This window comes from Rhincodon typus, chromosome 11 (genome assembly GCF_021869965.1).
Source record: "Rhincodon typus isolate 14 chromosome 11, sRhiTyp1.1, whole genome shotgun sequence".
Classification (NCBI taxonomy): Eukaryota; Metazoa; Chordata; class Chondrichthyes; order Orectolobiformes; family Rhincodontidae; genus Rhincodon; species Rhincodon typus.
The window spans coordinates 64,593,484-64,616,522 of NC_063342.1; the positions used below are offsets into that span (position 1 = coordinate 64,593,484).

Genomic DNA, 23,039 nt, shown 5'->3' on the forward strand with positions numbered 1-23,039 from the left:
TTTGTTCCATTTCCACTCAAGATTTGAGCATAGAACTGAGGTCAACATTGGAGTGCAATACTGGTGGAATGCTATAGCTTTGATGACATTGGTTTCAGACAAATGTTAAGTGAAGGCTCCATCTTCTGTCAGGTATGACAAAGATCCTATGACATTTTATCAAAAACACAGGAGTTTTTTCTGGTGTCCTAGCCCACATTTATCCCCCACCCAATATAATTATAAAATAATCCCAACATAATCACTCAATTGATCAAAGTACCTCACTTTGTGCAAACAAAGAGCTGCATTTTCTTCACTTCCAACAGTTAATATGCTCAGGAAGATATAATCACTATAAAGTGATTTCTGATGTCATGAAGTCCTGAAAGGAGCTATAAAATTTTCTTTTTCTTTTACACTCAAATCTAATTTTATTTTCCATTAAACTTATCTGTTTCATAAAAATAATAAACAAATAAAAGGCTATAAGATGACAAGTATTTAAGTAGTGATAACAGTTAAGATCATGAAATATGCTGACGTGGAGAATTAAGATAATCTTCTTGGACGTACAGTAGTTATTCAATTTGCTGAGTGCATAATCTTGAAAAGATGAAGGGAGAAAACATTCTATTTTCCGCTCTACTCTTATTTGAAGGTATGTTGTGCATTCTCTAAGATAGGGATACCAAAATTGTTTTTAAAAATAACGAGTAAATTGTATTTGCTATTTAGTTTTGTTTTTATTTAAAATTAAAAATTCTTACAATCTTTTTTGAGTTTCTTCAAATGTAATATCTCAGCAGTTGTAGAGTATCAAAAAACTGTTGAAGATATTTATAAATTCCAATATTGAGAGATCCTTGCGAAATAGAACAGTTAAATGTCCTCTAATTTATTATATTATTTTAGAAAAACTGAAATTAAAGTAATTATTTGTGGCATTCAAAAAAATACTGCGCATCTTTCTTCTATGTTTTCCAAACTCTTCTCAAACCATTTGGAAAAGCTTTTTCATCTACATCTGCTGCTCAGGTATGGAGTTCAATATATTGTTTAAATTGTGCAATTGTTTTTGCTCTGACGTGCTTGTTAACATTTTCTTAAAGGCTTAGAAGATATTGTTAAACTGTTGCTCATTACTTTACAAACAATTAGATCTAAAAGTTATACAAATACACTTCAATCAATTGGTAACTACAAAGCTAAGTTTAAACAATTATACCCCTGCTCCACCATTAAATTCATAGAATAAAATGTGTATCTATTGCATGGGCTGTGAGAGTGAGATGAACATTTTAAAAGGGTGACTTAAAGATCTCTCTCCCTCTAACATTCCCCATGTTACCTTTCGAGAAATGAATTAAAGAGATGAATAGTTACACTTTTAAATTCTCATGAACACACTTCATTTTAATTACAGTAATTAATCAGTTTTGTCAATCGTGAAATGTAAAACTTTCACAGAAAAAATTCAAGTATCCATGCAAGTGCTCCAACAAAGTCCATAGGCTTTCTTTATAAATTTCTCTACCATTCCTTTACTTATGATAGGATGAAAATCTGCAGTCATGTAACAAGACTTGCAAATGTGATTGCAAGAATGGACCCAGCACAGTTTGGGGAATGACACCAGGGTCCTCAATGCTGGAATGCATACCTGGTAAGACAGACTATTATAAGTTTTTAATATGGTATTAGAAAGTACTTTCCTTAAGTTTAGAAAATATTATTTGACATCTAGCCATTTATTGCAGAAATAAAATCAATTATTTCATAAAAAGCTTCCATATATCAAGCATTCATTTTGATGTTGATGCTGGGGAATAAATCTTATATCTTTGTGGATCATCTAATTGACAGAAAGACCTTTAACAGTACTGGTTACTGGCAAGTACCAGAAAATTTCCTCCCCATAAAACCTGTGGGGCATTCTGACTTGTTGGCACTGTAATAGTGTTAAGAGGAGCATGCATGGTCATTCATTAATCTTCTTAGCATAGAGATGTTCAGTTGAACAATATCCCTGAAGATTAAATGGATTAAGTGTTACCATAGTGCCTCAAAATGGGAAACCAATAGCCAATCATGATAAATAAGCTGAGAACTAACAAATGTGCAACAACTTGCACTCATTGCAGCTGAATTTATCTTAGGCACTTCACCAGGCCTTCATAAAACAAAACTTGATCCCAGGCCTCTCATTAGCGAAGATCTGCACCAGCTTTTTCACTAAGGTATTTTATAAGGATATCTTAACAGAGGAAAGCAAGGTAAACAGGCAGAGGTGTTTCGGGAGGAAATTCCAGAGCTTACGTGCTAGGCAAGGGAAGGCATGGCTGTGAATGTTGCTGAAATTAAAATCAGATTTGTTCATGAAGCCAAAATCAGACAAATGTAGCTATCACAGAGGGTTCTGGAGCTCAATTAGACTAAAGATATGGAAGGATATGACCACAAAGGGATTTGAAAGACTAATTTGGTCCAGTTGACAAAAAGTTAGCTAGGGTTGTTTAGGTAAAAAACACTTGAGACTCAACCTCACATCAATGTATCTTGGTTTAAACCATGACCTCAGTTTTGTGATGCTACAGTGCTCAAAGGAAGGTGAATTTTATTTAAGGGTGTCAAGGACACACTCCACGGACACGTGGGAGTCTTTCAAACAGCAGTTGATAAGAGTTCAGAAGCGATACATGCCTGCGAGAATGAAAGATAGGTATGGTGAGTTACGTGAGCCTTGGATGACCAGGAATTCAAGAAACACCTGGACAAATACATGAATAGGAAGGGAATGGAGGGATATGGATTGTGCAAGTGAAGACAGTTTTAGTATAGAAGAGCAAAATGTGTCGGCGCAGGCTTGGAGAGCCGAAGGGCCTGTTCCTGTGTTGCATTGTTCTTTGATAGGAGCCCACTTACCAATTGAATGGAATGCTCCTAGAACATATGCTAGAAAATATATATGTCAATCTGAACAATTACCAGTAACTTTAAGGATGATTGCAATTTAGTTATTAGCTTGACCAACGGTTCTTTTACAGGTACCACTGAGTATACAGATCTCTATATGTCACAGGTTGGAGATGAAAGTTGCCTAAACCCACACCATCTGGAAGGACAAGAGCAGCAGATACATGGGAACACCACAAAGTTGATTTCAAGCAACTCACCACCCTGACCTAGAAATATATTGCTGATCCTATATCAGGATCTCGACCACAAGGTCAAAATCCTGGAATTCCCTGTCTAATCAAATTGAGCCTACCTACAGCAAAAGCATTCCAGCCATTCAAGAATACAGCTCACTACCACCTTCTCAAGTGTAATTAAGGATGGACAATAAATGCTGGCCTAGCCAGTGATAACCACATCTGAAAGTAAAGAATTAAAAAAAAAGCCTCAAAAATAGATCTCAATTCAGTGTACAGGCTCAGGTCTGAGAACACATTTCTTTGGTAATAGAACACAAACTGCTCCTGTAGCATAGGCAGAATCTGTATAGCGAGGATAAGAATGTGGGGAGTGAAGAAACGTCACACAGAGAAAGGCAAGGCTGAAGTGACAGCAAAGATACGTTGCATAGAAAACAGTCTACCATGTAATTCTGGTTCTCAAGTTGAATTGAACCTCAAAAACACTTGCTCATTTTCCTCTTTCAATTGTGTCCCTTTTTTCTTGAAAACTCTTTCATTTGTTCTTTAGTTTAAATTAATCACTTGCACTCTCTCTCTCTCAACAGCAAAATAAAAAAATAGCTTCTTAAAGACTTGGCTTTGGTAGGAAATCTTGGCTACCTGGTCAGGTCACTCCCAACAAATCTTCTGCTTCCTCTCCTCTCCTGTAGAATGAATTGTTTTATGCAATCGATCTCTGTGCTACTCCAATTCTAAACACTTGTTCGTTCTCAATTTTCACTGCTCTAGCATTGACAATCGTGCCTTCACCTGTCTACATCTTAAGTTGGGGGGGGGGGGCGGAATTCCTTCCCTTAAAACCCTCCAACCTTTAAGACACTCATTAAAGACTACCTCTTTGACAAGATTATTGATCTGTTACGTGTTCTAATAGCTCCATATGTGGATCTGGATCACACTTTGATAATACTGCAGAGAAGCATCGTGGGTCCTTTGCTTTGCTGAAGATGCTGCATAAATGGAACATTTTGTTGAAATTTGCATGTTTGAAACTGAACTATTTCATTATATTACATGAATGTTGAAAAAGGCTTTTGCATTAGTTTCAAAGAAGTTGCTCATTATTATTTTTAAGAGTGTCCTTATCACCGAGCTCTTGGGTTTGAATCTGGAGCTGTAACGGAAGACCAAATAAGTTGTTCCAATGAAGATCAATATACAGGATGGTATTCCTCATGGATGCCAAACAAAGCAAGAATCAACAGTCAAGGTTTTGGGTGAGTAATCCCACAGCAGAATCCGACATTAACTCATGCAACAATTGGTTAAACACCTTGGATAACCAGGAATTCAAGAAATGCAGAATAGTTTCTTCGGTTTATTGCAATTCTAGTTTGTAATTTAACCAAGAAGAGGTAGAGCTGTGTAAAAGATAATAAAAACATGGCAAAGGTAATTTTGCTTATCAAATTCACACTTTCTGCCGACTACTATATGTATCAATAAATGACCACAGAATTAAGCATCAGAATGAAACCCTTGCCAAATGTAGTGAACAGATAATTAGAAACTTTTGATATTAATAGAAAGTTTTGATATTACAAAACTGCTAATCTTTGAAATTACGCTGTGCAGTTCTAGGTTTATGAAGCCATATCACAATTGTAAAATATTCCTTTGCTACCAACATTAATGGAAGGTTGGCCATTAGAGTCAGAGTTATACAGCATGGAAACAGAACCTTCAGTCCAACTCGTACATGTCGACCAAGTTTCCCGAACTTAAACTGGTCCCATATCCCTCCAAACCCTTCTTATTCATGTACTTGTCCTTGAAAAGTTGTAAATGTATCTGCATCTGCCACTTCCTCTCGCAGTTCATTGTACATATGAATCATCCTGTTTGGAAAAGGTGCCCCCAGGACCCTTTTAAATCTTTCTCCTCTCACCTTAAAAATATGCCCCGTGGTTTTGAGCTCCCCCACCCTAAGAAAAAGACCGTTGCTACTCACCTTATCTATGGCCCTCATGATTTTATAAAACTCTATTCGGTCACACCTCAACCTCCTATATGCACCAGTGAAAATGTCCCAGCCTCTCCTTATAACTCAAACATTTCAATCCTGGCAACATCTTGGTAAATGTTTTCTGAACTGTACACACTACTCTAATAGTAGCCTCATAACGTCCTGTACAAACTCAACATGATGTCCTGACTCCTATACTCAAAGGTCTGAGCAATGAAGACAAGTGTGCTAAATGCTTTCTTGATCACCCTGTCAACCTGTGACATCAGTGAGTGGTCAAAGTTCAAAACTTAAATGGTTTAAACAGCTTCATCTGCTTGTCTCCGTCATTCTGAAGTCTAATAATGCTAATTAATTCCAATCTCACAGAGTTACTTACTGGAGAGCATGATGGATATCGACCATGCCTGGTCAATTCAAAAGGCATAGAACATGGTCAAAACTAAATCACTGTACAGATTTGAATTTACAAATAAAGTGACTCTGAGAAGTCATAATATAAGCAAAGCACTATAGAACAGTTAGTTGTTTATAATACTTGCAATCGAGATGACTGAGACCCTTGTTCTTTCACTGCCCTCGGCAAAAAGACAGCTTCCCATAGTAAACACATCACTATTGCTTATAAAATCTTATTGGCCCACCAATGTAGTGACATGCTGATTAGAACTTATGAGAATTAGAGGATCTTTAATAAAAGGAACACGTTTTGTTATTTCCTCACAGCCACAACTTGAAACTTACAGAATATGCGGCGCCTCAGTTATTCAGCTGGTTTGGAGACCAAGTGACCATATGTGCTCAATTGTTCCCATCCCATGTGCCACCTTCAACATTCACACTTTTCAGCATGGAAACACATGTACGCTGCTGTCAATGACTGACAAGATATATTACAATAAATCACTGGGGCTTCTCCAACCGAACTTGCCCAATCTTTGATCTCTATCACTTAGAAAGACAAGGGCGGATGCTGAGAACAATGTTAGAATATCCTTTATAATGCCAAGGCCAAGAAACCATACATGCACACATCCAAACCGATTTTACTTGCCAAAATACTATTTGTTTGATTGAGCATTAAACTAAATGTTCACACAACTGCCCTTATTCAAACTAACAAACTATCTGAATTGCCACTACAATTAGATCTCCAGAGGCTAATTTCACCATGGAATGAAAGGAATTTAGTAAAACAACACACGGCTCATCGACACTTTTATTTGTTTAGAATCATCTGATTTAACACTAAAGATTAAAATTACTATTTTAGTGACCTAATTGGATTATCATCTCAAAACAGCAAATAAATTTGAAAATAACATATTAAACATTCATGAACTAAAATATGGTTAATATAGTTTCTACTCCAGAAATTTAACTAGATCATACAGTGGCCGTAAGAACAAGTCAGAGTCTAGGAACAAAACAGAAGTTGCTGGAAAAGCTCAACAAAGCCGGAAGCATTAACTCTTGTTTTTTTACTTCACAGATGTTGCCAGACCTGCTGAGCTTTCCAGCAACTTCTGTTCGTCCTCCTGATTTACAGTATCTGCAGTTCTTTTGGTTTTTTTTAAAAATCAGAATCTAGGAATTCTGGATTGAGTAACTTAGCTCTGTCCCCCCAGTGCCTACCCAACTTCAGCAAGGTACAGGCCAGGATTGTGATTGAACGCTGTATACTTACTTGGATGGATGCAGCTCCATCTACTGGACTGGCACCCCATGTGCCACTTCAACATTCACACTTTTCACCAGCAGTGTATACGATTCACAAGACACATTACAGTAAATCACCAAGGCTCCTCCCACACAACCTCCCCAACTTACAACCTCTAGGACTTAGAAGGACAATGGCAGCAGATGCTGATATAGTTCCCCTCCAAGATGCAAACCAGCCTGTCTTGCAACCAAATTGCCATTCCTTCACCGTTGCTGGGTTAACATTCTGGAACACCCTCTCAAATAGCATGGTGTCCCTTCACCCCAAGGACTGCAGTACTTCAAGAAGTTAAATCATCTCTACCTTTTCCAGGGAAATTAGGGTTGGGTAATAAATCCTGGCCTGGTGAAGAACTCCCACAAATATGAATAAATTGTTTTTAAATTCAATATTTATATTTCAACAGCAATTTTTATATCAGTGTTATCACCAATGCCAATTTCTACATATATTATTACAGGTGTGCATGGCTGTCAAGGTATCAAGATAATCAGCAATGGCTTCAGATTGACCTGAAGATGATCAGAGTTATTTCTGGAATCATCACTCAAGGACGATGTGATGCTGATGAATGGATGACAAAGTACAGTGTTCAGTACAGATCTGACGAAACCTTTAATTGGGTTTACTATAAAGACCAGACTGGAAACAATCGGGTAAGTATGACTATCACCCAGAAGTAAGCTAAGGAATAGGTTTAGTTTATCAGTTAGGTCCTCTTTGTCTTTTGTGACTTTAATAACTCTCGTTCTGACTGGTTGTATTTTTTTTCCAAATCAATCTGTTCAGACATGTTATGACACACCTCTGTGGCAGGTGGGGCTTGAACCTGGACCATGTGGTTCAGAAGTAGGGACAATACCACTATGCCACAAAACCCTTTTTGAACCTGGCTTGTTGAAAAAAATGTATTTTAAAACAACTTGTTCAATCAGCTTATGACTTATGATCAGGGCAGACAGGACTTGAACCCTGACCTTGCCCCACAAGATCCCCTCTAATTTATTGTATGTTTATACAGCAATTTAAACCCCTGTAAGTCATACTGGTGAGACAGCTTCCAGTTAGATCATTCCATTTAATGGAGTCTTAAAGACACAGCTATTTTCAAAAATAAAGTCCAACTTTTAAAAGATCAGCAGAATTAGAACTAGAGGGGCCAGAAACCCCAGTGGCAAGAAAAGGTCTTTGCAGGTGCATGACAACTTAACTTGAATACATAAATTTAACAATTCAGTTTTGGTCTCTTATGGTGAACACAATTTCTCAGGATTTATTTCCCCTTCTCACAGGTATTTTATGGAAACTCGGACAGGACATCATCTGTGCAGAATTTTCTGCGCCCTCCAATTGTTGCTCAATATATCAGGATTAAGCCCTTAGGCTGGCATGTCCGGATCGCTATCAGAATGGAGCTGCTTGAATGCATGAATAAATGCCAGTCATAAACATGCTGATATCAATTAAAGGATAGCATGGCCATTGAAAAAGTGCAGGCTATTGTCAAAAGTAATGACATATCTGAAAAAGTTATGTAATTTACATCTCATTGTTTCTTTAAACTTCTAAAATAAAATTCACTCGTAATCCTGAAGTAATAACAGGTTTGGCAATTTATATCCAGTAATATAGGGGTAAGAGTTTATTAGTCCTTTTGATTGCAGTGAAAAGCTGCCTGTAGTACAATTAAACAACTTCTGCACGTAGTGAGCAATCATATTTTTTCCAGCCCTATAGAATCACTTTGGATGCAATCCAGAAACAACTGGATGTTCATTTATCCCAGTCCACACTGGCCTGAATTAGCTCCATCTTCCAAAACACTGAATTCAAAATCTTTCCTATAATTCCCTTATGGCCTCAATTCTCAGTATCTCTGCAACTTCACAGCTCGGATTGTCTACTTCCTAAAATCTTCAACCATTCATCCAAGCTCCAGTGTAAGCTCTGAGTCTTCATTTTTCTTTCCCATCTTGCATCCTCCTCTATTTCACAGGATTCAGCTTTTTTGGCTCTAGTTTCTGGGCTTCTGCCAATATCTTCCAGACCAAACCTCAAGTTTTTCATCTCTTCATGACTTTACAGGTTAAACATTTATCCTTACAATTGCATCAATGCTCCTCTTTCCTAATTATTTGTCTGCCTAGCATCTGAAACCCTTATGTAATCCAACATTGCCCACAAAATATGGATGGAAGCTTCCAGCCAGCAAATGAGACTGTCAACCCATGTCTGGGTTGGACTTGAACTCAGATTATACAACCATACCAAGTGTTCCATCAACTACCCCAACCACATTTCAATGTCAAAAGATTCCAAATGCCAGAAATACTCAAAAGTTCAGGATGCATTTGCAAAGATTGCAGATGGTTGATTTTTGTACAGTCTTTAAACTCAGGCTTCTATCTTTCACCAACCTATATTCACTTCTCACAAGAATAATGGACTCCAAAGTCATAGCTCTAAGGATGTCATAAATCTAAAATGAAAGTTTAAAAAGCTGGAAATACTTAAGTCAGGGATCAGCTGTGGACAGAGATAATGTTTCAGGTCAAAACAACCTTTCAACATCCACAAACACTGTCTCAATAGCTGAGCATTTGCAGTTTTTCTTATCTTTATAGTAATAGACTCTAACTGGCCCCAAAACTGTTTATCGTAGCTAATGTAGAGGATGAAGAATGCACCAGAATCTTTGCTTTACTTATATTTAGAGGGCTGCAATTAAGGAGATACAGAAGATTCACGTTAGGCAGAAAACAAGAATGAACTTTCCTTCAAGATACAATCTATGCTCATGGAATATTTGCAACTTTCAGGAAGCAGAATGTTTTTGAAAGATGCAATAAGTACTTTCCAAATTTATCCCTGACCACTTACATGTTAAGATTTAATACTTCTTAAAAAGAAATTAGGATCTATATCCATCACATGCCCTGCCTAAGGGCAATATCTCCATAATCTCCCATTAATTTTTATGTCATGCAATCAAGTTTAAGTAGCTTTCTCCACTTGATACATGATTAAACAAAATATTAATGACAAAATCAGGAACTCAACATTTTAGTGCAAAAATTTGCATTTTTATAAAGACATGTTTTACAAGGTCCATTCAAAAATACATTGTGCTTAGTAAAAATTAACCATTTCATGCCAATATTCAGTGACAACTCAAACAGTATGATTAAAATTTACAAAATAGCTGTACATACAGATGGAAAACACACTATAAGGATTGAATATACAAACATATAAATGTTATATAAACAATTTACAAATGTTTTATACTTTGCAATCATTAAAAAAAGGGAAAAACTGCAATAAGGGAAACAAAACATAAATGCAACTATGTGAGAAACTACAAATGCTGTCAAAGAATCCTGGAAAACAAGGACTTCACATGAGCAGAGACCTGAACACTTGAAAATATGTGCACATTTTTAGAAAAAAAGTATAACTGCCTAAAATATAATTTCAGCTGTGACTATAGGCATTAAACACTTGTCAGAATTACATATATACTCTCAAGTCAACTTTTTTCCCCACATTTTTGTACACCTGTAATATTATCTTATCAGAACTATATTCAACAGCAATGTGCATTTATTAGGCTTTCCCCTGTTAATAAGTTCCCTAACCACAATTTCTAATCCTGTAGATATGTATTAAGATCTAACAGAGAATACATATGTTTTACACCCATACAAACCTGTATTGAGTAAAAGTATTGAGATCTGCATGCATAAAACACATCTTTAGACAAATATATACATTAACACTAATCACACCTGCTGGTTTATATTCTGCTGAATTATTTGGACCCTGGGTTTATACTAATCAATTAGCATTATATAAAAGCGGTTTTAAAAATGTGGCATAAAAGTCTCAGCATTTTACTTGTTTTTTGCAACAACTTTTTTCCTCCAAGTTTTAACTTTGAAAATTGACCTTTCCATACAAGGTTTAATAAGAGGAAGTGTGCAGACATAAAAAAAAATTATAATTACTGAAAGTAACAGGAACAGTGAAATTTTAAACTTAAAATTCTGCAGAATATAAGAGCAGTCTGTTTCAAACTTAATGCCTGTTTTACATTGAAGTTGTTGAAGACATTGAAATCTGTAACTGATCACATTAATACTGAACCTGACTATCTGCACTTTGCGTGCAATGACATTCAAAAACAAATTTGACAAATCAAAATTTGATACTTGTCGTAATACATATAAGCACATTTCGAAATGGGAATTTGTGTGAATGTTGTTCACAAGAAATAGAAACTTCCTATCAACGACAATGCCAATGGTAAAAGCCACTCAATACCTGCTCACTGAAGGTAATATTAAAATGTTCCCTCTTCTGAATATTCTAGCTCTTGAAAGAATCATGTTCATCAATAGCTTTCATATAAATATTCATTAAAAAATTATTTATCTCAGCAGTACTTTGAACACATGACATAGAAGACTTTGTGAAAAGTATAGTCAGTGAGAAATCTAGGCAGCTTAACTAGCCAGATCATGTAATAATCATAAAACAAGGATATCAGTCAGCAGCAGGAAGGAACAGAAATGTCTAGCAAGATTGCAAAGTATTGGTATAACTGCAAGAAAAACCATATCACAAAACAGTCTTGCCTGGAAAAGATGTTGATACAGAAGTTGCAGAAATCTCTCAAATCAGGCAAGGTACCAGTGAAAGACGTCTTGCAATAGTGCAAATTCAGCTGCAAACCAACAAGGCACTATTTTCATGGAAAAGTATTGTGTAAGGTAATTAGTTAAACATGCATTTTGCACAAGTGTCTGCATGCCACAAATTTAGTGCCTTTTGCCAATGGGATATTTGGAATATACGAATCTTGAAATTACTAAATTATTTTGAGCTATTGCATGGCTTGGAATGAAAGTACAAATCAAATCTCATTCGTAAAGACCATTTGCGATTTGGTGGGAACATTACCTTTACCATTTATTAAAAAAAGTCAGATATACGACTGGTTCTAAAGAATCCTATTTATTAATGGAGTCCACAATATCATAAAATATGCTTAAAATCTAGTGTACATTTTTGCTGCTACTGACTCATCATTTATTAATGGGTGAGTTACAGAGAGTATGTAATTTTTATCATTCATTTGATGAGCTTGCTTCAGAATAATGGAACCCATTCCTAATAGGAGGGCAGCAAGCTCAAATTCATGTTGCCACCAATACTCTTATCTAAACAGCAGAAACCTTACTGACATGTCAACTACGTATTCTATACTTTTGTTTTTTTCTATAAATGCAAAAGTTTAATTTGGTCAGCTGAATATGTAATTATTGTTTGAAAACACTGCAAAATTTCCTTGATGAATCTCAGTCACAGTTAGTTTTTCTTCAAAAACTAGCTTCATGCCCAACTGAAAAATTGATGACATATTGTATAATTTGTGACAATTACGATTAAACTTTCTAAAAGGGACTAAGACTGGGGAATGAGAATCAAACACAGTCACAACCTCATGAATGATTGGTTACTGAAACTGCTGTAAACTCCCTTTGACCATTTGAGGGTTGCAATGAATAAATTTAGTTACACTCCTCTCCCGTCACGCATCTAATTTGTATATTCGAGGGAAAAACATGTCAAAAAATAAAAGTGGCATATACTTTTGTACAGATTTATTGGTTGTTCCTACATTGGCACTTAATCAAGATGACATTATAGTCTAAAACAGAAAATGTGAAGTAAAAAGCAAATCCTTAGACTCTGCTCAAGATCTGAATTTAACAACTTTATAAATAAAACCATAAAAAGGTGACTTTGGTAATTTCCACAAAAATTTGTGCATGATGTAGGATGAATTACAAATCTGATTAAGGTCTAAGTGCTTGCCCATTTTCAAGGCCAGATCTAAACCAGGATTTTGCATAAACCTGTATTTTTTTCTTTTGGCCACTGTTTTCTGTTTTGAAAAAAAAAGCACATATTTCTGTTTGAGGGATCATTGCACAAGGGAAGGTTAACATTAAAAAGCAAACAGGCACAAGATAAGGCACAGGCAAAAGATGTAGGTGTCAGATGCTGGAAATGCAAAATTACATGAAAATAACATGTCTTCTAACATAAGAGAACACAACCTACAATAAAGAAAATATAAGCACAATCATAATCCAGCAAATGTAAAATTTTGATGTGGTGCAATTTTTCCTGTCAGACAAGGCAAATTCTGAGGGTCATGACTTATTTTTCTGCCTGCTGGGCTTGAGTTCCCACAGAAAATTATGTGTGGCTGACAGAGAAGATGGCATTCTCCTGCTTTGAAGAAGTGCCCAATTTTCACCAAATACATACATACCGGTCATTTGAAGAGCATGTTTGTAAGAACACATGATGTTCAGCATACCCATCAGCTTAAGTAATGACCACACAGTCTAAAACCCTTTGTTGAAACCCAAGTCTGCTTTCTTGGCAACTTCACAGGGAATTCCTAATGAGGCAGATGCAGATTGATCTACAGGGAAGATTAAAATTTCACATTTTATGCTCTAAGTGTTAGAGCAATAATTACCAAACTAATGGTAACCCTAGTTTTGTTCCTGGTACATGGCCAGCTACCATTGCTCACAGTCACCATCAGTGAAACATTTGGATGCTCAAGGGCATGAGTGTACCATATGTACAACTACTGTATCAATATATCCTTCTGAGGAAGCATTGTATACACTACTATTTCAATATATAATCAAGCAAAATTATTTGAGGGTGGAAAGAAATGGAACTAGTTTAGTACAGCTATATCGAAAAACTCAGCTGTCATGGTAATAATGAAGAATACAAAATTCAGGGTGAAGAATAGAAACCAACTTAAAAAAAACACTATAATGATATTACTGAAAAATAATATGTCTGCCAGAAGATCTAGATGTTGCAAAATTGATTCCAGCTGTACTTTTGCAGTTTATATAATTTGAGTTGAGTGCATTTGAACATTTATTCTGTATACAATATATACCTAGTTCACTACTTACCACAATACACAGTAAACTAAAATCAAATATCCCTACAGTTCAATTTACCCATTTCAAGCCATATGATTTGTTTGAAGCAGAGTCTCCACATTATCCAAAAGAATGAAAATGATATAATCTCAATTGCATATATTGCAAAATAACAGGCCCAATTGTGGTTCAACACTACATCTTACATTGATAAACCACTTGAGCTTTGCATTTCTGTTAATGACAGGTTACAATTTTGTAACAATTTGTAACTTGTTATTCTTGTATATCATTTTCATGAAGTAGTTTGTACAGATTCTATACTACATACCAAAAATAAAATCCTTTTATCAAACTTTGACAAGCTACTAACCACACACCAAACATAATTGCCAGTATATTCGCTGAAATACTACTACTCATATGCCTAAATATAATGCAAATTACAGTTTGAGGAAGAAAGTGTACAAAATGCCTAAAAAGCATCAGCAGCTTGTGAGTACAGTGTGCATTAAGTACACAATAACATTGTGCTCTATGAAGTCATGGATATCAGGACAAACTCCAGTTCCGACAATGTACAAATATATTATTTGTTATAACTACAAACTGTTTGAACTGTTACAGAATAATCTGAACACCATATGAATTGTGAGCTTTGTTAATAATCAATGCAGGTGCTAGCCATCGTTACACAGTCACTAGGTGCTGTTTTGCGAAACCTCAAACAATTTAAAATAATTCTACGTATTGCATTACTGTCATGATTAGGATTTTTTTAAATTGCTTCCAACATTACATCAGTAATGTTTATTAAAGGGACCTGGTTATTCATCTGATATAGAAGTACTATTCATTTTCAGAATGATTAAATGAAAAATGACTACAGCGCTGTTTCTTTTAAATCATTTAGATTTGGCATTCTGGAACGTGCTGTTCTGGTTAAATGTAGAGAATGCCCATTTTGACTTGATTTGGAAATCATTCGCTCAGGGTTCATAGTTCCATCAATTCCAGTCCGGCCACTTGGCAGCACATGCCAGATAGGTTCCATTTGCCCAGGTAGTTGGAAAGTTGATCTGGGTTTTGCCTGGGAATCTTGTTGTGTATTGCTGTTAGGAGTCTGCCCCGCTGCATGGGTGCGACCCTCACTGTGAGATGATTTGACTGGCTGGTTTGGCAAAGGTTGAAACCGTACTTCTGAGGGAGTAGAGTGACTGAATGAAGTAGGTAACTGCAAAAACTTGCGCAATGACTTCAAAGGGTGTTTCTGCAGAACATAAAAAATACTTTATTCAAATATCAGTTAAATCAGTAACATAGCAGGTTTTATTTGGTTTGAAATTCTTCCACATTGCAGAAAGTAACATTATTGACACAGAACCACATTTGAAGAATGCAAGAAATATTTACTTAAAAATTATACAAAATATTTTAAAATAAAATCTACTTTTGCTTAAGAATATAAAGTTTCCCTAGATAACAACTGTGACTGCACTTCAGAAGTTCACTACTGGCTATGAAGCACTCTGGATGTGAGGGTGTAAAAGATGTTTACTTTCATGGTTGACAGAAAATATTTCCATTTTACAGGTGGAAGTAATGGACAGTTTTCTGAAAACTATGAAGAATAACAGTGCACTAAAGGGATAAACTCTGGTGCAAAGTTCAAAAAGAACAGGATTAAACATGGAAGTGACAATAACGTAAACACTTACTCCACTTAACATTTTAGAAAAACAAACTGGTGAGATTTCTTTGTTGCTCCAGTCAGAATTTAAAAGAAACAACATAGTTATTGACACTGAATTCTTCAAAATAGCACCATAAATTTAGCAATTGTTAGCAATTATTTTGCTCACTGCATATGCTGAAGGTATTTTAAGAGAAAGATTAAATACCTAATAAGACCATTCCTAAAAAAAAAACTAAATTAAAGATAAGGATATTGCAACAGGATAAAGGAATGTGCCCAAGTAGAAAATATACTAGTAGATAACACAGGAGGCAATGAAAAACCTATAAATTGAAGAGGATTTTAATGCAAATAAGCAAAAGTAGGAGTTGCTTGATGAAAAGTGCTAAAACACAAACAAAAATCAGAAAACCATAGAAAGTAGAAGGAAAAGAAAGTTTAGAGCTAAAATATGTGTGAAGAAAGGCTAACAGATAACATAAAATGAAAATAATAAAGGATCTTGCAAACATTTAATGTAAATGATTAGTTAAAGCAGTACTAAGGTTAATTTGAGGGAGGAAAAGATATCCCACAAAGATGTTCATAAGACCGATGTAGAATGAACACTATGGGCCTAACGTCCAAACATGCACCCATCCACACTTCTCGCTGCCACGGAAACGCAGCCATCATCAAAGACTCTTCCACACCCTGGGTGTATGCTCTTCTAACCTCTTCCATCAGCCAGAAGATGGAGAAGCTTAAACACGCATACCAACAAGCTCGAGAACAGCTTCTTCCCTGCTGTTATCGGACTGCTGAATGGACCTCTCTAATTTCAAATCTAATGTTGATCTTGCTTTTGTGTACCTATTCTGTAGTTGCAAACTTGTATGCCTCACTCTGTCTAAATACCCTAGGATCTGCATGTTTGTGTATGTTATGATTTGTTGGTACTGCACGCAAAACACAACTTTTCACAGTACTTCGGTGCATGTGACAACAATAAATCAAATCAAATTAGGAATCAATCTAAAGCATTACAGCTGAGCAGTGACTACAGACTGGAAGAGCTTGAAACATTGTTCTCCTGAGATCCACGCACATTTTTTTTGACACACATTACATATTTGCACACTTATAAATACATATACAGAATAATCCAATGGATTATACCGTTGTAATGTTTGAAGATGATATAACATTAGGGACAAAGGTTATGTTGAAAAGTGTACACAGCTTCAAATGAAGATAAGTAAGTTGATAGAGCTGGAAAAAATGCAGAAGGGCATCTCGTAGAAAATAGGTCTAAATCTTAAGAACTTTAAACTGAAAATAGTTTGATTAGAATGAATGATTGCAGAGATTTCATGTTGCAGAATTTAAAGGTACATTTGTAAATAAAATACCTGAGGCTGAACATCTGCCATCTTGTCTACGGGCCAGTCTCTCCCTCTGTTTTGGCTGGCATGTAACGCCTTTTGTAATGCCAGACGATCATGGCCATCACTACTAGGCATCTAAGATCAAGAGATGCACATTAGCAAAGTAAACTGAAACAAATTATTGCACTTGGATTTCAGCTTTGGTAAGGACATGCATTCTTCAGTTTTTAAACTTGATAACAGCCTGCAAACTGTAGTAGAGATTAGGTAATAAAGCACAGACAGTGGTCAAGATAATGTGTCAAAATAAAGGATTAAATATCTTTTACCTAAAAATTGCCTTAATCTATATGGTGCTCATCAGAGGAGGTGGTACACAATAAAAAATGAACAGTTATAGAGTCATAAAGCTGTATAGCATTGAAACAAACTCTTCAGTCTAACTGTTCCATGCTGACCAGATATCCTAAATTAATCTAGTCCCATTTGCCAGCACTTGGGCATATCCCTCTAAACCCTTCCTATTCATATACCCAAATTGTACTAGCCTCTATCACTTCCTCTGGCAGCTTATTCCATACATACATCCCTCTCTGCATGAAAAAGTTGCCCCTTACGTCCCTTTTGAATATTTCCCCTCTCACCTTAAACTTATGCCCTCTAACTGTCCCAACCCAGGGAAAAGACCTTGACTATTCATCCTATCTATGCTCGTCAGGATTTTATAAAGGTCATCCCTCCGCCTCCGGTGCTTCAGGGAAAACAGCCCCAGTCTATTCAGCCTCTCCGTATAGCACAAACCCTCCAACCCTGGCAAAATCTTTTCTGAACCCTTCCAAGTTTAACAATATCCTTCCTATAGCAGGGAAACCAGAATTGAATGCAGTATTCCTGAAGTGACCTAATCAATGTCCTGTACAGCCACATGACCTCCCAATTCCTGTACTCAATGCACTGACCAATAAAAGCAAGCATACCAAATGCCTTCTTCACTATCCTATCTACCTGCAACTCAATTTTCAAGGAACTATGAACCTGCACTCCAAGGTCTCTTTGTTCAGCAACACTCCCCAGGACCTTACCATTAACTGTATAAGCCCTGCCCTGATTTGCCTTTCCAAAATGCAGCACCTCTCACTGATCTAAATTAAACTCCATCTGCCACTCCTTGGCCCATTGGCCCATCTGATCAAGGTCCCGCTGTACTCTTGAGGTGACCTTCTTGGCTGTCAACTACACTTCCAATTTTGGTGTTATCTGCAAACCTATTAACCACACCTCCTATGTTCATATCCAAATCATTTACATTAATGACAAAAAGCAGTGGACCCAGCACTGGTCCCTGTGGCACACCGCTGGTACAGTAGGGCAAATCTTCCTTAAGTACAGCCATAATGTTATCCCTTATCAAAAACGCCACTCCCCTCCACTCTTGCCCCCTTTTTTATCCTTCCTGTGGCATCTATACCTTGAAACATTAAGCTGCCAGGCCGGTCCATCACTGAGCCACGACTGTATAATTACTATGCTGTCCCAGTTCCATGTTCTCAACCATGCCTTGTCCAACCTTGTCTTTTCTGTTAGGCCTCTTGCATTCCAAAAACATTTATGCAAAAATTAATAGCACTAAAGACTTGTTGAAAAATATCCACTTGCAATAATCACACATACTAAGAAATAAAATACTATAACAGTACTACCAATATTTGTGCAAGGGGCTACACACTGAAATGCAATTTGTTGCTGTGAATATGTGGTTAGACTATTGAGAAGTTGCATTCTCTATTGTTACAATTTTGGAGCCAATTAAACTACACAATCAAAAACAGAAACTTCTGAAAAATTTCAGCAGGTCTGACAGTACTTGTGGAGATAAATCAAAATTAACGTTTCGGGTCCGGTGACCCTTCTTCAGAATTGCCAGAGCTGCTGAGATTTCCCAGCAATTTCTGTTTTTGTTTCAGTTTTCCAGCATCCGCAGTTCTTTTGATTCTATTTTAAACTAAGTAATCAACTTGTACTTGGGGAATGCAAAAATTGTGTCCCAGCTCCATTATCATATTAGATACAAATCCTAACAACCTGGTAGACTTATCTGTCATGATAGGCTGAATGTCAATGTAGCATAAACTGCAACTGCGCAAAACATACCCATCTTTGCAAAAATAAATAGAACTTTTCAAGAAAGGACAAATGAACTCTTAAATGGGGAAAAGATCAACAGCAACTCAAATCTGCAACCATGGAATCATAAAAGTTACAGCACAAAAGGAAGCCATTCAGCCTGTTGTGTTTGTATGGAAACAAAGTGCAACTCACTTCGTCCCACTTGCCTGCCTGTCTCCCATAACCTTCACGTATTTTCTTCAAATAACTAATTCCCTTTGAAAGCCACAATTCCATCTGCCTCGTGTACACTTTTAGCCAGTGCATTCCAGATCTTAAACACCCACTGCATAACAATCTTTTTCCTCATGTCTCTATTGCTTCTCTTGCACACTATCTTAAATCAGTGCCCTCTAGTTCTCGTTCCTTTCAAAGGTCACAAAATAATCTACTCTGTCCAGTTCCCCTTTGATTTTGAACAGCTATCATCAAGCTTCTCTTAATCTTCTCTTTTCCAAGGAGAAAAATTCCAGCTTCTCCCATCCATCCACAGAACTGAAATTTCTCACATCTGTAACCATTCTTTCCCACATTTCTGCAAACTATCTAAAGTCTTCTCATTCAACAGGAAAAGCACTTGAATCCCTCCTCAAATCCTTAAGTGCTGTTTGGGACAAAATAGAACTTTTTTTAAATCTAGGTGGTCCAACTAACCACTTAAAACTTTCAAAAACCATGGTCAAAAATCCAATCTGCATGCAAAATATCCAGATTTTTTTCTCCTCTAAAAAGCACCATAGCTAGATTATGTGCATAACTCGGCATTCCCTGAACACGTGCCGCTGTGCTTTGCTGCTGCTTTCCAAATCTGAAATCTTGAGATTTTGAACATGCTGTTAGTTAGAGCAGTAAGAAAGGAGAGCTCCTTTTTGCCCAGAAACAAACTCGAGAATGTCTATGTTATATATGACCAAAGTTAAGTTCCTGAATACATTGGCAATATTATTTCATAATGAGGGAAAACCCAAGCTTAAACCAATTTCCAAGACATTGATACTCAGTATGTGCATGCTCTGGCTGTTATTTGCTTAGAAGCATTATTTCTGTATGTTAGGAATACAGTATTTTAAAATTAATACCATGGGAAGATTGACTACAGGCAGTTCTCTGGAGGAAGAAATATGTTTTAAATGATTCTCTGCACTAAAAAGAGGAAAGAGGGATTTTCTGATACTTGGATTTTCTCCATCGTAGTTTTCAGTCTGTAATATAAGATACAAATACACCAAGTGCGTAGATATTGCAACACAAGCAGCTATATTCCTGTGTCTTTGAATGTACAATTTTGATTCATTTAAATAATCACCAGAGTGTGTAAATTCAGGGACACGTTTCAAGTAGTGTAAATTTGGCAGTAACAATGTTAGATTACCAATCAATTGCATCTGTTATCATTCTTATAAAAAAGCTCACTTATTTTAGTCATGGCAATTTGACAAATAACCTTTCCCAATTCAATGAGTTTTACAACTTGCCTAAAACTAGACCATATTTTTCCCTCACTGGCTGGCTGTAATAATATTGAAACCTCAAATATTAATGACTAGCCTAAACCTCAGTGGATTTATTGGTAATGCCAAATAAGAGCATGAACTTTTCCCTAGCCACTCAGTTTACAGAAGTGGAAGTCATGCAATGGCATCATGATTGACATGCGAGTGGCAGGGAAATCAGGCAGATGGTGAGATCAATTGTTAGAGACATGTTTGGGGAGGGAACGGTGGGGACATGGTGAGATTAACGAGCATAGACTCTGTGATTGACCAGTTGATACTGATCTATTTGTTGGAGACCATGGTTCTAGAAGGATAAAGGTAGCGGATGCATGGTAACACCACCTGCAAACTTCCCTTGAAGCCATGCAGCATTGTGACTTGGAATCATATTACTGTTCCTTCAGTGTTACTGAGTTAAAACCCTGGAACTCCCTTCTTAACAGCATGGTGGGTCTACATATATTGAGTGAGCTGCAGCTGCTCAGGAAAGCAGCTCAAGACCATTTTAAGGGCAACTAAGGAAGGGCAATAAATGCTGGACCACATCACATGAATGAACAAGAAAAAAAGATTCAGACTGAACTAAGTGATTCCATATTCAAGAGAGGTGAATAGAATTATCTTTACTGTAACAGGGATTTTTTGTTGGTTTTTAAGCATTCCTTATCTATTTGAAAGATAGGCACTATTTTTTTTCTCAGAAGTCCAATCGAAAATGAACTTCTGCAAATCTTTTAGGATTAAAGAAATTAGGATTTACTAACTGCATTCAAAATAATCCAGAGAAATGGCACACAACACGCATTCATCCACACGTGTCCAACAAAGAAAAAAGGTAAGAGATACAATTACAAACTAGTGATTTAAAATCAAAGATATCAGAACTAGTTCACATAAGTTAGAATCCAGTAAGTAAATGTCCAGTTGTGTAAAGGCAAAATACTACAGATGTTGGACACCTGAAACAAAGAGGATGCTCATCAAACTCAGGTCTGGCAGTCTCATGTGGAGACAAACGGAGTTAACCTTTCATGTCTAGTGTGATGCTTCTTTGGGACTGAAAAGTGTTGGAAAATTTTATTTTAATATACTTTTGACAGAGGTATGAGTTCCAGTGTAAAAGACAAAGGGGATGTTAATGATTCAGAGAGAAAGAGAGATCTAAATTGAGCTTAAGGTGTGAAAGTAAGGTGCGAGTCTACCTTACAAACAGCAAAATAAATTAGATAAAAACAAGACAAGGCTGTGGAGTGGGAGGAGGAGAGGGAATATAAGAAAAATGGATAACAGACTTAAGACAGTTTCTAAAGGTAATCAATTAATTATTGAGACCTTGAGACTGCAAAGTGACTAAGTAGATAGTGAGGAATTAATTCTTGAGACTGCACTGTGCTTTGTTGGAACATTGCTGGTCTGGGCCTGAAACAATGTTAACATGAGAGCAAATGGTTTATTGAAAGGGGAAGCAACTTGAGGGTATAGGGTCATGCCTACGAACAGAGTAAAGCTGTTCTGCTAAGAGGTCACTCAGTCTGTATTTGGTCTTATCAAAATAAAGGAGATTGTCCAGTTGAGGTTCTTTCAGTTGCTGTGTAAGGAAGTCCCTTCCACAAGGAGAACAGCTACAGTTGAATTGCTGGCAAAGGTGCAATTGGGTCACTTCATCAGCAAAACACAGGTTTCTTTGCCAAAAATCACATTTAATGGAGACAGTGAGATCAGAAGTAGGCATCTAGCAAAGCCTATGATGTGTTATGATGTGTCAGCTTCTCTTGCTAGGAGTAGACAGTAAATCTAAAACTAAATATAATTAAAGGTGATTTCAAACAAACCAGTTTCTGAGAGTCATTAGTAACTAAGTCAATCAATAATGGATTATCTCCTAGGCTTAGAATGGGCTGAGCAGACATCTTGTCAATTATTCGTTTGTGTCACAATCATTCAAAATTTCTGGGAGCGATCAACTTGCTCATTCTGTGTTCAATAGCAACCATTTTAAAATTTGCCCAAAGTCCATGTTAAAGAATTTAAAACGAAAAATAATTGTTTTTATAAAGACAATTCAGGATCAATCTCATAATAAAAGCAAAATATTGTGTATACTGGAAATCTGAAACAAAAGCAGACAATACTGGAGAAGCTCAGCATGTCAAGCAGCCTCTGTGGGGACGGAAACAGAGTCAATGCTTCGAATCCAGTATGGCTCTTCTAAGACCCGCTGAGTTTCTCCAGTATTTTGTGTGTTTGTTTCAGGATTTCTCCGCCATGCTTTCTTAGCATTACATTCCTCCAAACATTAGAGAAAAAATGATTTATATTTTAGAAACATGTTCAAGGAGAACAGAAAAAGCAGGGGTGCACATTCATTCTCACTCACTCTTGAAAGACAAACACATAGGTAGTTGAGGATTCCCTGCTGCAATGTAAGGGTTTACACATGGGTCAGCACTCTGTGTCATG

The 23,039-nt window shown here is 36.5% G+C and overlaps 2 protein-coding genes across 2 annotated transcripts; one reads left to right on the plus strand and one right to left on the minus strand.

Moving 5' to 3' along the window:
• Positions 1-594: 594 nt before the first annotated feature.
• On the plus strand, positions 595-8,316 carry rs1a (retinoschisin 1a). The gene is made up of 6 exons (XM_020530279.2): positions 595-640; positions 992-1,017; positions 1,537-1,645; positions 4,255-4,396; positions 7,329-7,524; positions 8,161-8,316. The coding sequence occupies exons 1-6, from the start codon at positions 595-597 to the stop codon at positions 8,314-8,316; spliced, it is 675 nt and encodes a 224-aa protein (XP_020385868.1).
• A 1,616-nt stretch (positions 8,317-9,932) lies between these two features.
• Positions 9,933-20,628, minus strand: LOC125484371 (cyclin-dependent kinase-like 5). Its single transcript, XM_048602710.1, has 3 exons — positions 20,163-20,628; positions 16,942-17,052; positions 9,933-15,124 (listed from the first exon to the last, which is right to left on the minus strand). Exons 1-3 carry the CDS (start codon positions 20,466-20,468, stop codon positions 14,738-14,740), a joined length of 804 nt encoding a protein of 267 aa, XP_048458667.1. The 5' UTR covers positions 20,469-20,628; the 3' UTR covers positions 9,933-14,737.
• Between the last annotated feature and the right edge of the window lie 2,411 nt (positions 20,629-23,039).

Bases quoted from the DNA above. Each gene is read 5' to 3' on its own strand.
- LOC125484371 (XM_048602710.1), bottom strand. From the start codon at position 20,468: ATGCAATTGATTGGTAATCTAACATTGTTACTGCCAAATTTACACTAC. The intron at 17,053-20,162 runs GTATTAATTTTA...TCTTGATCTTAG, and splicing joins CTGTAGTCAATCTTCCCATG to ATGCCTAGTAGTGATGGCCA. The intron at 15,125-16,941 runs GTATTTTATTTA...TATGTTCTGCAG, and splicing joins TGGCAGATGTTCAGCCTCAG to AAACACCCTTTGAAGTCATT.
- rs1a (XM_020530279.2), top strand. From the start codon at position 595: ATGAAGGGAGAAAACATTCTATTTTCCGCTCTACTCTTATTTGAAG. The intron at 1,018-1,536 runs GTATGGAGTTCA...TACTTATGATAG, and splicing joins CATCTACATCTGCTGCTCAG to GATGAAAATCTGCAGTCATG. The intron at 1,646-4,254 runs GTAAGACAGACT...ATTATTTTTAAG, and splicing joins AATGCTGGAATGCATACCTG to AGTGTCCTTATCACCGAGCT.